At 35.3% G+C, this 12,940-nt stretch overlaps 1 protein-coding gene across 1 annotated transcript in view; it reads left to right on the top strand.

Annotated features, from left to right (window-relative positions):
* The window catches only part of COG5 (component of oligomeric golgi complex 5), a 262,688-nt gene that overhangs the window by 169,144 nt on the left and 80,604 nt on the right, over positions 1-12,940 (top strand). The window contains 3 exon segments of the mRNA XM_006161165.3: positions 2,218-2,422; positions 8,045-8,206; positions 10,390-10,489. Coding sequence (XP_006161227.1) covers positions 2,218-2,422; positions 8,045-8,206; positions 10,390-10,489 — 467 coding nt within the window.

Here is a 12,940-nt window from a genome sequence, read left to right on the forward strand (position 1 = left end):
CAAGATTGTTTTCAGTTTTTGATATGTATTGGGTCATTTTTGCAAAAATGTATTGTGACTTTTCTGACAACCCAATAGATGTTTCACGTTCTATTAGATATTCAGATATATCTCTGAAATATTTTGTATTTTTGATGCTCTTGTTAATTTTATTTTTAAAATTTCACTTTCTAAAAGTTCATTATTAGTATATAGATGTACCATTGAGTTTGCCCATTGATCGCATATCCTGTAGCTTTACTAAATTTACTTATATAATGCTAGTGGCTTTTGTGGTAGATTTGGTCAGATTTGGGGGGGGTGGGTATTTAACTTTATTTATTTATTTATTTATTTATTTGATTTGACCAGAGAGGGACAGAGTGAGAGAGAGAAAGAGAGGAAAAGTGAGAAAGCAAGCTGCTAGGTCCGGGACTTGAACTGTGGTCGGCTCTGTGGTAGTCCAACACCTTTAGCCATGCCACCTGCTGGCCCCAGATTCAGTAAGATTTCTTACATAGATGATCATATCTGTTTTTTTGGTAGAACCCTTTATCAGGTCAAAGGGTTTTTTTCCAGGTCAAAGGGTTTTTTTCTTTTTTTCTATTCAGAGTTGAGAGTTTTTATTAAGAATGAATTATTAGATTTCTTTTTTTAAATGCTATTTTTAATCTATTAAAAAGGTGACATACTTTTTCTTTTTAGTTTGTTTATAAAATGGGTCACATTAATTGATTTTACAATGTTAACGATGTATTCCTGGGATAAATCCCCTGACTGTGATGTGTTATCTCTTTTATATATTGTTGGACTTGTTTTGTTGAAATTTTCTTTGTAATATTTTATTCTATATTCTTGAGAGATATTGTTCTGTCGGGTTTTTTGTTGTTGTTTATTTCTTTTGCCAGAGGGCATGTATGCTTGCAGAGAGTAATCCAGAAAAGGAGAGAGAGAGAGAGAATGAGAAAGCCCCCCCTGACCCCGCGGAGAATGGTTATGCTGCAGTCTCTTCTCCTTGATTTCTCTCTTCTTTAGGGATTCTGGTGACATGTGCACATGTGCATAGCATGTTTTTTAAGCTGCCAGATCCAGGACTTGAACTATTCATTTGGCCACATGGGATTCAGCTACCTTAACTGCCATGCCACAGGCTGTCCTTGTTCTATAGCCTTTATTTCCCCCCTTTGATCCCTCTTTTTAATAACAGGGTAATACTGACTTCACTGAATGAGTTGGGAATTGGCATAGAATTGGCATTATTTCTTTCTGAAATTTTTTTTGGACTTTCATCACAAGATACATGTATGGTCTCTGGAGAGAGACAGATAGAGACAGAGAGCCAGAGTAAGAAATAATTCCCCGGGCAGGGGAGGGGGTTTGGCCACGTCACAGTCACTTCTCCTCTAGGGATTTGGGGCATATATACACAGGTGCCTGGCATGTTTTTCAAGTCACGGGGTGCAGGACTCAAATTGCAGAATCAGCCATGTGGGATACAGTGCCTTATTCACCATGCCACTTGCTGGCCCTTCTCATAAATTCTTTGATGGAATTCACTGCTTGAAGTCACCTGAGTCTATAATGTTTTTAAGGGAAGGTTTTTAACTAAACAACAACAACAAAAAATAGATGTAGAGCTGTTCAGTGTATCTATTTCTTCTTGCGACAAAGTTGTAAAATTTATCGATATACATGCTGTTGGGATTGGGGACATGCATACACCAGTATTTTTTTTTTTTAAAGCCACTAGGGTCAGCATGTTTTTCTCTTTTTTTCAAAAGTCTTGTTTTATTTAAATAAACATCTGAGTAATTGCCAATGCCACTATGTATAGACAAGAGAGGGGAAACTTTATTCCCTGGTCTCTTCCTCCTTGAACAGAGTCTTGATCTCTTTCTTCTTGGCCTGGAGGCAGCATGTTTTTCAAACCACGGTTGACCATGAGATATCTGACTTTCCTTAACCTTTAAGCCATGAGCTGGCTCAAGTTTGTCTGGTTTTGCCCTTTTTTTAATGTACATTAAGAAATACATGATCCATACATCAAATGCAATGAATAGTCTGAGAGGAAAATTGCTGTAACTAGCATTAGTCTAAAGGGCCTTATTGGAACCTGTCTTTGGCTTTCCTAGTGTTGGCTACTTGTAACATCATAGTCATATGCAAAGGAAACATTTATTTACTACATTGCGTAGATGTTTTAATTTATCTAATTCATGTTTTTGCTTTGTTTGGCAGCTTCTATGTTTTTGAAACAAGCATTTGAAGGAGAATACCCTAAATTGTTGCGTCTTTATAATGACTTATGGAAGCGTCTTCAACAATACAGTCAAAATATCCAAGGGAATTTTAGTGCAAGTGGAACTTCAGACCTCTATGCTGACCTACAGCACATAGAAGATGATACACAAGACATATTCATACCAAAAAAGGCAGACTATGAGTATGTTTGTTTAGTTTGACCTATTTGTTTGCATGTTAAGGATTTTTGTTTCTTATTTTTATTATACTTTTAGAAATTATGAATGCACTAAGCATCTAAATATTTGAAATGGTTGTTGTTTACTTGTTATATACCTTTAAAGACTTTATAAGGCTGGCCCTGTACCCTAATGGTTAAGGAAGCCAGATCCCAAGTGATCAAATCTTAGTTCCAGTAGTTTGAAAAATACACTGGGCACATGTGTGTACCTACCCCAGATCCTGAAAGGATTAAGAAATAGAGAAAAAAACTTTATTTGGGACTATGCCCCATTGTGGGCGGGGGTCTATTCTCTCCTCTCTGTCTGGCAAGTGCACATACCTGCTGGCAATTAAAAACAAAAGGACTTTTAAAGAATTTTTTACCAAAGAAGACAAACTTCACCCATAGTTGAACATTCTTGCTCCTGCTAGAGTCAGTAGCAGGAAGCTAGGAGATGAGCATATGTGGTCATTGCCTTTTTTTTTTTTTTAATTATGTATCTTACATTTATTCACTAAACTTCATTACGGCATACAAAATGTGATTTCCCAGCCAGAATATACTGTATATTGGCTTAATCATACATGTTATCATCAACAAATAATTTTCCATTTCTTGTTTCTTATATATTTTTTCTTTCTGTTTTTCTGATTCCCTATTTTTCACCCTCTGCCATTTTCCTTGATACTATAATATATGTACAGTGACCTCAAACAACATCATTATTAATAGGTCACTGTCATAAATGTGACATTAAAAAAAGCAACTAGTATGTTCAGAAACTATAGGGGAGATAAATCTTTTTTTTTTTTTTTTAGAGGTTTTTGCTATAGGGCGCATGCGCTCGCCAGACAGACAGAGAGAGACAGAAAGCGAGAAATCACCCCTGAGGGGGGATGGCCACGCCACAATCCCTTCTCCTCCATTCTCCTCTCGGGATCTTGGGCACGCACACACACACGCCTGGCGTGAATTTTAAGCCACCGGGTCCAGGATGTGAACCACGGTCGACTACATGGGAGTCCAGCGACAAAGCCATTACGCTAACTGCTGGTCCCATGGGGAGATAAATCTTGATAGATCAAGGAACTGACTCTCATACCATTCTTTAAACACTAGAATATTTCCAGTGGCAAGTCTGACTAAAGTTCTGTCAGATTTCGTTTTTGTTTTGTTACGTTTTTTAATACAAAAGGGTGAGTGTGCACCAGAGATAGAGAGAGAGAGAGAGGGAGAAATCACCTTCTTTAATGGTGTTTGGTCATCCTGCAATCTCTTTTCCTCCATTTTTCCATCCCGTCAGGATCTCGAGCATGCCCAGTGTGTTGCCACGGGGGCCGGATTCAACAAAAGTCGGCATGTGGGATCCATCTCCTTTCGCACAGTGCTTAACCGCTGTGCTATTAGCCCAGCAGCTGCTTTTTATCACCTGTGTTGTAAAATAAAAACGTTGAATAGATTTATAAACGCTGTTTAAATAGTCATTTCTCCTTTAATTTTTATCCTATATATATTTAGTTAAATTTGTGTCCATTGTAGTTAGAAGTTCTGACTAGCCAAATAAGTGGCCAGAATGTTAGATAAGGCCTAATAGAAGAAGGGGCAGGGTGAAAGAATTCCTATCTATTGACCTATGAAGATTTAATGTATTACATGTTTTGAGGTATACATGGAATAGCATATATAGTATCCTACTTATGGCCTAGTTTTATTTTTAAATTCATATTTATACACTAAGAAAGATCTGAAAACATAGAAAGTAAGTGGTAATAATTGTTTATCTCCAGGAAGTAGACTTCTTCATATTTTCTGCTAGTATTTAAAATGAGTGTGTGTTACTTGTGTTAGGGAAGAAACATTTAAACTTAATGGACACAGAATGTAAAGTTCTCTATTAAAAATGATAGAGAACTTTGTATTTTATATTAAAAGGATATGTATGTGGCAATATCCTTGATTTGATGGTCACATACTGCTCTCACACTTTGAAAAACCATATTGTGCTTTATGGAAATGTGCAGTGATTGAATGTAAAAGCCACTGTGCTTTGACTAATGAGACATCATTGTCACTGTTTGCAGTCTAAAATTTAGGAAAGTGGTTGTGATGAGAGAGGAGATATGACCCATAATCTAAAAAGTCAAAATGTCAAGAGGTTAATCAGGAAGCCAGTACAATGGGTTTTAAATATTTTGAGAAATAAGACAGAAGAGAGAATATGAATTTGATCCTGTTAGTTCAATCAAAGGAACATTTTAGCCAGGTTGAAGGAAATCTCGTTGGTTTATTTTTAATGATAGAGACTTGAAAGTGCTTGTAGATAGAAGTAGTGAGTGGAAAAAAGAAAGATGCAGGAAAGAAAAGGGGTGATGAGTGAAATGAGGCTCTAGAGGAATCAAAATAGAGTCAAAGCACAAATAACCAAGTTAGCATTTTTTATCACTTAGTACTCATGTTAAATATTCCGAAGTGGTAATTACTACGAGAAAAAATAAATAATGTAATAGAGTGGCTTATATTAATAGTGAGCAGGGAAGGCCTCTGTGAGGATATGACAATTGACCCGGTATCTAAGTAATGTGAAAGAGTCAACCATGGGAGACTTGGAATAAGTTATTTTGTTTGTTTGCTTGTTTGTTTTTTGAGAACAGCGAATCTTAAAATCTTGAGAAAAATTAAGATAAAGAGGTTTGAGGAACAGAAAGACGTTGGTGCAGTTTTAACACAGTGAATGAAGAAAAAGTGATAGTCTGTTCTGAGTTGCTATAACAGAATACTTGAGACTGGTAATTTATAAAATACAGAGACTTATTTCTTAGAGTTCTGGAGGCTGGAAAGTCCAAGGCCCATACTTGATTGATAAAGGCCTTTTTTCCATGTGATCTCATGACTGAAGGTGGAAGGCTGAAGGGCGAGCAAGCAAGAAAGTCCAAGCTTGGGACCAGCAATTAGCATAATGGCTATGTCGCTGGACTCCCATGTAGTCGACCGCCGTTCGCGTCCCGGACCCGGTGGCTTAAAACTCAGGCCGGGCGCATGTGCGTGCGTGCCTAAGATCCCGAGAGGAGAATGGAGGAGAAGGGATTGCGGTGTGGCCATCTCCTCTGGGGGGGTGATTTCTCGCTTTCTATCTCTCTGTCTCTCTCTGTCTGTCTGGTGAGCGCATGCGCCCTATAGCAAAAACCTCTCAAAAAAAAAAAAAAAAGAAAAGAAAAGAAAAAAGAAATCTATGGCTTCCTTTGATGGCAGAGGGCCCAGCCTGGCCAAGGAGGAAGACATAATTGATGTCAGTATAGCAAGATTAAGGTTTTGGAAACCTAGATGTGAAATGTAGATAACATTTTTACTTTTTTAACCTTTTTTTTTGTTGTTGTTGTTGTATCTCTTTTGTTAGCAGGTAAGCTTTAAGAGGATAGGGGATTTTTTTGAAACTGAGTTCTCTGCTGTATTTCCTACAGCTATGAAATACTTGGCAAATTGTAGAGACTTAATATGTGTGGGAGAGAAAGAGATGGGAGAGGGTGGGGCATGTGGATAGTTGTCTTTAAGCTTGGAGGTATTAGATATGGAGCAGTTCAAAATAACTCAAGTTCGGAAGCTCCATAATAAAGCTGAGATGAAGGTCATTATCAATGTAGGCTTCTAATCAGGGCAGATTTTTAAAAGTTATCATTTTGACATTGCGGTCACCAAGTGTTCAGTTAGATTTGGAGGACAAGAAGAATGTTAGTAATTATAATTTAGTGCCAAAATTTCTGCAGAGGAGTCTTCTTTAAGGTCAGTGGACAGCATGAGCAAAATAGAGAAGACATGTAAATATTAATAGATAGCATGGGCTTCAGTAGAGGATTGCTTCAGACAGATTAGCTACTAGTTTTTCCAAGCTCACCTTGTGGACTTTGTATCATTATCTATTATAAAAAGTATTGTAATTGACACTTTACTCATTTCATTGCTAGATTATAAAATTCTCTTAATCCAGGGCCCAGAAGGTAGTGTGTTGGTTAAGATTCTGTACTCCTACGTGGCCAACCATGGTTTGAGTCCCTGGTGACTTGCTTTCTCACCTTCTGTCTGTCTGTCTCTGTTTCCCTCTCTCTAACTGGTCAAATTAAAAAATAATAATTAAATAAATATTTATTTTTAAGAAGTTCTCTTAATCTGCATCTTCCTAGCACTTAACGAAGTCCTTGGTGTAATAGTCTCAGTAAATAAGTATAAATTGGAAAACTTCTGAATGTGAAAGTAGTAAGAGACAGCTATGGAATTGTGATGTTATAGGAACAAGGAACATTCTGAGCTCTAGGTCTTGCCACTTGACCCGAAGGATGAATAAAGCAGAAAGCCAGGTTTCTTGTACATGAAGGAGCATACTAGACACTTTCAAGGTTAACATTTTAGATGAAGGGGACATTTTATTTATTTATTTATTTATTTAAAGACAGTTGGAGAGAAGATGTGTAACTAATTATAGGAGTAAGGAAACAGATGGAAATAATGATCATAGGCATTTCATATTAATTGTCCAAGGAAAAATGCTAAAAAGAATCAATGCAAGTTATTGAAGATGTGAAATGGGTAAAGAGAGACATGTTTAGTAGAAACAAATGAACTTCCATTCCGATTGGGAGTATCTATGTGATTGTAAGACTTATACAAATATTTTTTATTTTGTCCTCATTCTCATTAGGAACACAGCAAGGGTAAACTGGTAAAAAATAAAGATCTGCATATTTGCTTCTTAGACAGTGAGCTTTATGGGAATTAGCAGTTATGAGTGAAGAGGGTTAAGCTAATGGAGCAGGTCTCTGCAGGCTTGTCTCTCTTGTGTATGCTTTGATGCTCTGTAAAAACAGGATCTGCAGCCAGCTGCCCTGGTGCAGCAGTAACAAATGCTCCACAGTGCTGAAGCCACATGAGATGATCTGGGGTCCTTTCTCGAGATTTCCTATACATGCTAGGTGTGCAGAAAGAAGTGCCTGCGATTCTAATTGGCTGAGACTGGGGTTGGATCATGGCATGTTGGATGTACCTCTCTCTTGTGGAAGCAATAAATAAACTGTAAAAAAATAGGATTTGAAAAAAAATATATAGAATTTGCTGGACCAGCTGGTAGCATGGTGGTTAAGACATGGCCAACCATGGTTTGAGTCTCAGACCTGGCAACTTGCTTTCTCATTCTTCCTCTCTCCTCCTCTGTCTCTTTTTTGGTCAAAATTGAAGAATAATGATAATAAATACAAATTTTTAAAAAAAGGATTTGCTAAGTAAAGCATAGCCTCCTTTGTAGTAATAGGATTTTACAGTATTATTCTTTTATTTTTCAAGCCACAAATGATACAGTATGTACCTGGTGCATATTATATTATATAATCTAGGACTGATATGTAAATTAAAAGGTTCATGTAGTCCTTAATAATTGTTTTATCAAGAAATGTATTTGTAAATATATTTATACATTTTAACATAAATTTTCTTTCCTTTTATTAATATAGATATACATTTTTCATGGTTGATATGTTTTAAAAGGTATTTATAGCCTGATATAATAGCATTTTGTTTTATATCATTTAAGTTTTGGAAAAATTTGTGTTTCCACAGTCCAGAAAAGGCTTTGAAAGACTCACTGCAACCCTATGAGAGTGCTTATCTATCCAAATCCTTATCTCGACTCTTTGATCCTATCAACTTGGTTTTTCCACCTGGTGGTCGTAATCCTCCTTCCTCTGATGAACTTGATGGAATCATTAAAACCATAGCAAGGTATGTATTTTTTATATAATGCCATACTGTAAGATGCCTGCACACTTCTTGGTGAGGTACAATAGCAGTACATTTTTTAAATGTCTCAAATTATTCAAGTAATTAGACTTATATCACGAGTTTTGCAGTGAATGAGTGCACACATAGTAAGTGCTCAAGATTCCAGATAATAAAATTATTTAGATATACTCTAAAAGTAGTATTTTATAATTATTCTGTGTCTTGTGAAGGTTGCTGAATAAACCTAGCTCTTTATGCCTTAGTAAATCCCTACTACTACACATAAAAGTAAACATAAAAATAACTTTACAAATTGAGAAATTAGAACATACTGCTTAATGTTTTTTATTCTAAACTGAGAATGTACCTCATGGTACATCATAATCCTGACTAGAATACTTGTGTTTGCTATTTTAAGCTTTCTAAGTGAATGTTACAGCTCTTATAACTCTAAAAAGGGAAGGTATTTTAGCAGAGGTGCCACCTGAAAGCTTGCAGATAATGTTTGCAATGTCTGTTGCCTTTAGACATTTACAGTGTAAAGTTATCCAGATTAATTTGAAGTTGAGACTATCTCAGTTCCTGTCATAGCTACCAAGTTGTCATAACAGTAGGTCTGTTCATTTGAGGAGGGCACTTTGTGGAAGATGTGAAAATAGTTGGGCAAGACAGGACCAAGGTATAGGACTGACTGAATTCTTTCAGACCACAAATATTAAGATGGTCATTCCGAGGCATGGAAGAGTAAGAGGAAAAAGCCGCAGGCATAATATACGTGAGCATCATCTTCAGCAGCAAACAGAAGGTGTCCAGATTGCCCAGCATCTGTGACTTTCCAGAGTCCTGGCTCTAGATTTATTATTATTTTTTAAAATTCTAAGTCTCTGTTATCTACTTTGTGTTTTTTTTCAACAACCCTAGATAAACAACAAACCTAGATTCACCTTGATCTCTTTGAAGTATTTATGTTAACATGGTGGATCCATCTCTCCTATTCCTCTATGCAACTTGGCAATACTGTTATCAAATATTATCCAGAGCTTTAAGACACTTACTCATGCCAGTGTTTAATAGAATTTAAAAGTGAACATTAATAAAACGTTCCAATAGTATTTTAAAGGCATAGTTATCACACATAGTATGCACTATTGTTTTTAAAAGTCTAATTTTTTTAGAAGAGAATCTGTTAAGTACCAAGGTTTATTTTATTACTTCAAACTCAATAATTACTTTTCTTGCTTTCTACTTGCATATGGGTTTTCATGCAATTTTTAAATTCTTATTTTTTTCCTATGATCTTTGTAAAATAATTTTTTCAGTATTCAATTGAAGTATCTCAATCCAGTGTTAAAGCTGAAAATACAAATGACAGGGAAATATTTTTAGAATTCAAATTTTGGAGCCCACTCCATGGTGTAAGAGAGACCTGAACCCACATGATGATCAGGAGTCGAACCCTTAGACCAGTCAGTCTGAAAGTCACACATGTAAGTGTGACTGACCAGCTAGAGGGCTGTGGATGGGGGTCATGGCAGACCCTGTGGGGATGGTCACCTCTCTCTCTTGCTCTCGCTCTCTCACACGTGTGCACATGTGCTTATCATGAATAAAAAAAAAATTCAAGGGAAAAAAGAATCCAGATCTTTAAAATGTCAAATCATAGCTTTCTCTGTTGTGCTTTCGATATATTTAAAAAGCTACTCTATAGAAAATAGCACGAATCGGCATCATTTCTACAGAAACTGAGTTTCTTTATGTATCATGTGTAATTTATATTTTTAGCCTATGTCCCTTCCAAGGTCATCATTTCCATTCAAGAGCTGTCATTTCCTTGCAGATGTCTGTGATATGCAATGCCTCTAATTGCCCTTATCAGTATTAGCAAGAGTGCTACTTTAAAAATCTGTACACAATTGACTCTCTTAATCACAGACCAAACCCACACATGACATGCTTTTATTAATGAGAAACTGGTCATTAGCAAAGCCATCTCAAGGCACTTTTTCCTAATTCTAAATTTTTTGGGAAAAAGTTTAACAATTATATTGCTAATTCTTGGAGGAATAAGTGAAATCTATTTTTAAAAATTCCTCATTGTTTATTGGGTTCAGATTTATATGTTGCTCTTTATTTTGTTGATGAACTGTCTTGCTAATAATTAAAATCTGTTTTTGTTTTCTTAGTGAACTAAATATAGCTGCTGTTGATGCAAACCTCACATTAGCTGTGTCCAAAAACGTGGCGAAGACCATCCAGTTATATGGTGTGAAATCAGAGCAGCTTGTAAGTGGTATTCCTTATGTATAAATTGTAATGGTTTTGTTTGAAATAGCTAACTTTATAATATTTGATTAACCATAAATACCAAACTGATTAAATATTCACATATTGGTATTTTACTTTAGTGAAATGTTGTAACTTCCCAATAAATTCAAACTAGAAAACAAATTACAACAATTAGTAAAAAAAATGGACCTCCTGTCCATTGTTAACATTTTCAGAAAGCAGAAAGATTTCATAAAGAATTTTAAAAGCATCTGTCAGTGTATGGGCTAGCTGTATGTTTTTAAATATATAAATATTTTAAATAATTTATATAAATTGTAAAGATATGACTTATATAGTTTTTCCTTATCCTATGACACTCACTTACTCCAGACAACATTCACACACTTTTATCTAGTGGGAAGTCGACTTGAAATGTTAATAAAGTTCTGACTAGAGGAAGTAAAGTGCTTAAAATTATAGAGGAATGATTTTGCCTTTCTAAAGATTCCTACCCTAGTGCATGGAAACCTAACCCTAAAATTATTCTCTTAGAAACAGTTGTTTGCATGCACTTAAAATGATAGTTACATAACTGAAGTATCATTTTGATTCTTAAATTTAATATATTAAAGTTAAGCACACATATTTAGCTAGTATATATACATGCTAGTTGAAATCCAAAGAAAAATGAAGCTTTGTTGTCATTGATGTACTAGTTTTAGAGACTGCCAAAATCCTGAATTTTCAGTTTAGTTTTTTGTTCCTAATTGAAACATCACAATAAATGAAGTAATCTGCTTTTTCCTATATTCAAGTTGTTCCAATTGGTTCTGTAATAATTTTAGGGTAACTTGGTAGCAAATGAAGTTGAAGGAATCTGTATAAAATGATCTTTGTAACTTCCCAATAAATTCAAACTAGAAAACAAATTACAACAATTAGTAAAAAAAATGGACCTCCTGTCCATTGTTAACATTTTCAGAAAGCAGAAAGATTTCATAAAGAATTTTAAAAGCATCTGTCAGTGTATGGGCTAGCTGTATGTTTTTAAATATATAAATATTTTAAATAATTTATATAAATTGTAAAGATATGACTTATATAGTTTTTCCTTATCCTATGACACTCACTTACTCCAGACAACATTCACACACTTTTATCTAGTGGGAAGTCGACTTGAAATGTTAATAAAGTTCTGACTAGAGGAAGTAAAGTGCTTAAAATTATAGAGGAATGATTTTGCCTTTCTAAAGATTCCTACCCTAGTGCATGGAAACCTAACCCTAAAATTATTCTCTTAGAAACAGTTGTTTGCATGCACTTAAAATGATAGTTACATAACTGAAGTATCATTTTGATTCTTAAATTTAATATATTAAAGTTAAGCACACATATTTAGCTAGTATATATACATGCTAGTTGAAATCCAAAGAAAAATGAAGCTTTGTTGTCATTGATGTACTAGTTTTAGAGACTGCCAAAATCCTGAATTTTCAGTTTAGTTTTTTGTTCCTAATTGAAACATCACAATAAATGAAGTAATCTGCTTTTTCCTATATTCAAGTTGTTCCAATTGGTTCTGTAATAATTTTAGGGTAACTTGGTAGCAAATGAAGTTGAAGGAATCTGTATAAAATGATCTTTGGTGGTAACAACCATGTTATAAGGCTTCCTACTTTTAGTACCAGTGGATAGCCAGATATTGCTTGCTACTATTGTGCTATTTTCTATTTAGTTGTTCTTGTAGTCTTGATAAATAATTTACAAGTGTCTTTTTTAAAACTTCGTTTATTGAAAACTAGCCTTAGAGAGACATGCTGTTTGAAGGTAATTAGATGACCAATGTTTAATACAATTTCTATTATAAATGAAATTATAATTATAATGTTCACTGCTTTAAGAAACATGATTTATTGCTAGAAATAAAATTTGCTCATATATCTAATAGAGTTTAGTGTAATTACTGAAAATGTCAGGAAAAAATCCTTGTGAAATGATCCCACTTGAGAACATGATGCAAACAAGTCAGCATATGTATAGATAGTATTTTGCATTTTTGAGACAGGGGATGTACAGTAGTAATAATGCCGGGGTCCGGCCTCAGCAGGGGTGGGTTGACTCGTCGGAGGTGGCACAGGAAAAGAAGACTAAGGCCTCGGTGCCATTTTCATGCACGTCCTCAGTCGGACACCCCCAGAGATTGCTCTCTGAAGAGTGACCATTGCCAGGAATTATCGTGCCTTTTTATTGAAAATGTGATACATGCAAGTAAATGGGTGAGGGGCTACGTGTTCTAATTATCAGTTCAATAGGGATCATAGGTTCCAATCAGGGTTGGATTTAGGGTGGGTCTATAGTGGTAGGTGGGTCTTCATGGAATACAGTTTCGGGAAAACAGCTCCAGCAAGCAGAGATAATTATCAGTTGATGCGGCGGCAGCCATCTTGTGATTACTTGGCCCAATGC

Source organism: Tupaia chinensis, unplaced genomic scaffold (assembly GCF_000334495.1).
Source record: "Tupaia chinensis unplaced genomic scaffold, TupChi_1.0 Scaffold138322_1, whole genome shotgun sequence".
Taxonomy (NCBI): Eukaryota; Metazoa; Chordata; class Mammalia; order Scandentia; family Tupaiidae; genus Tupaia; species Tupaia belangeri.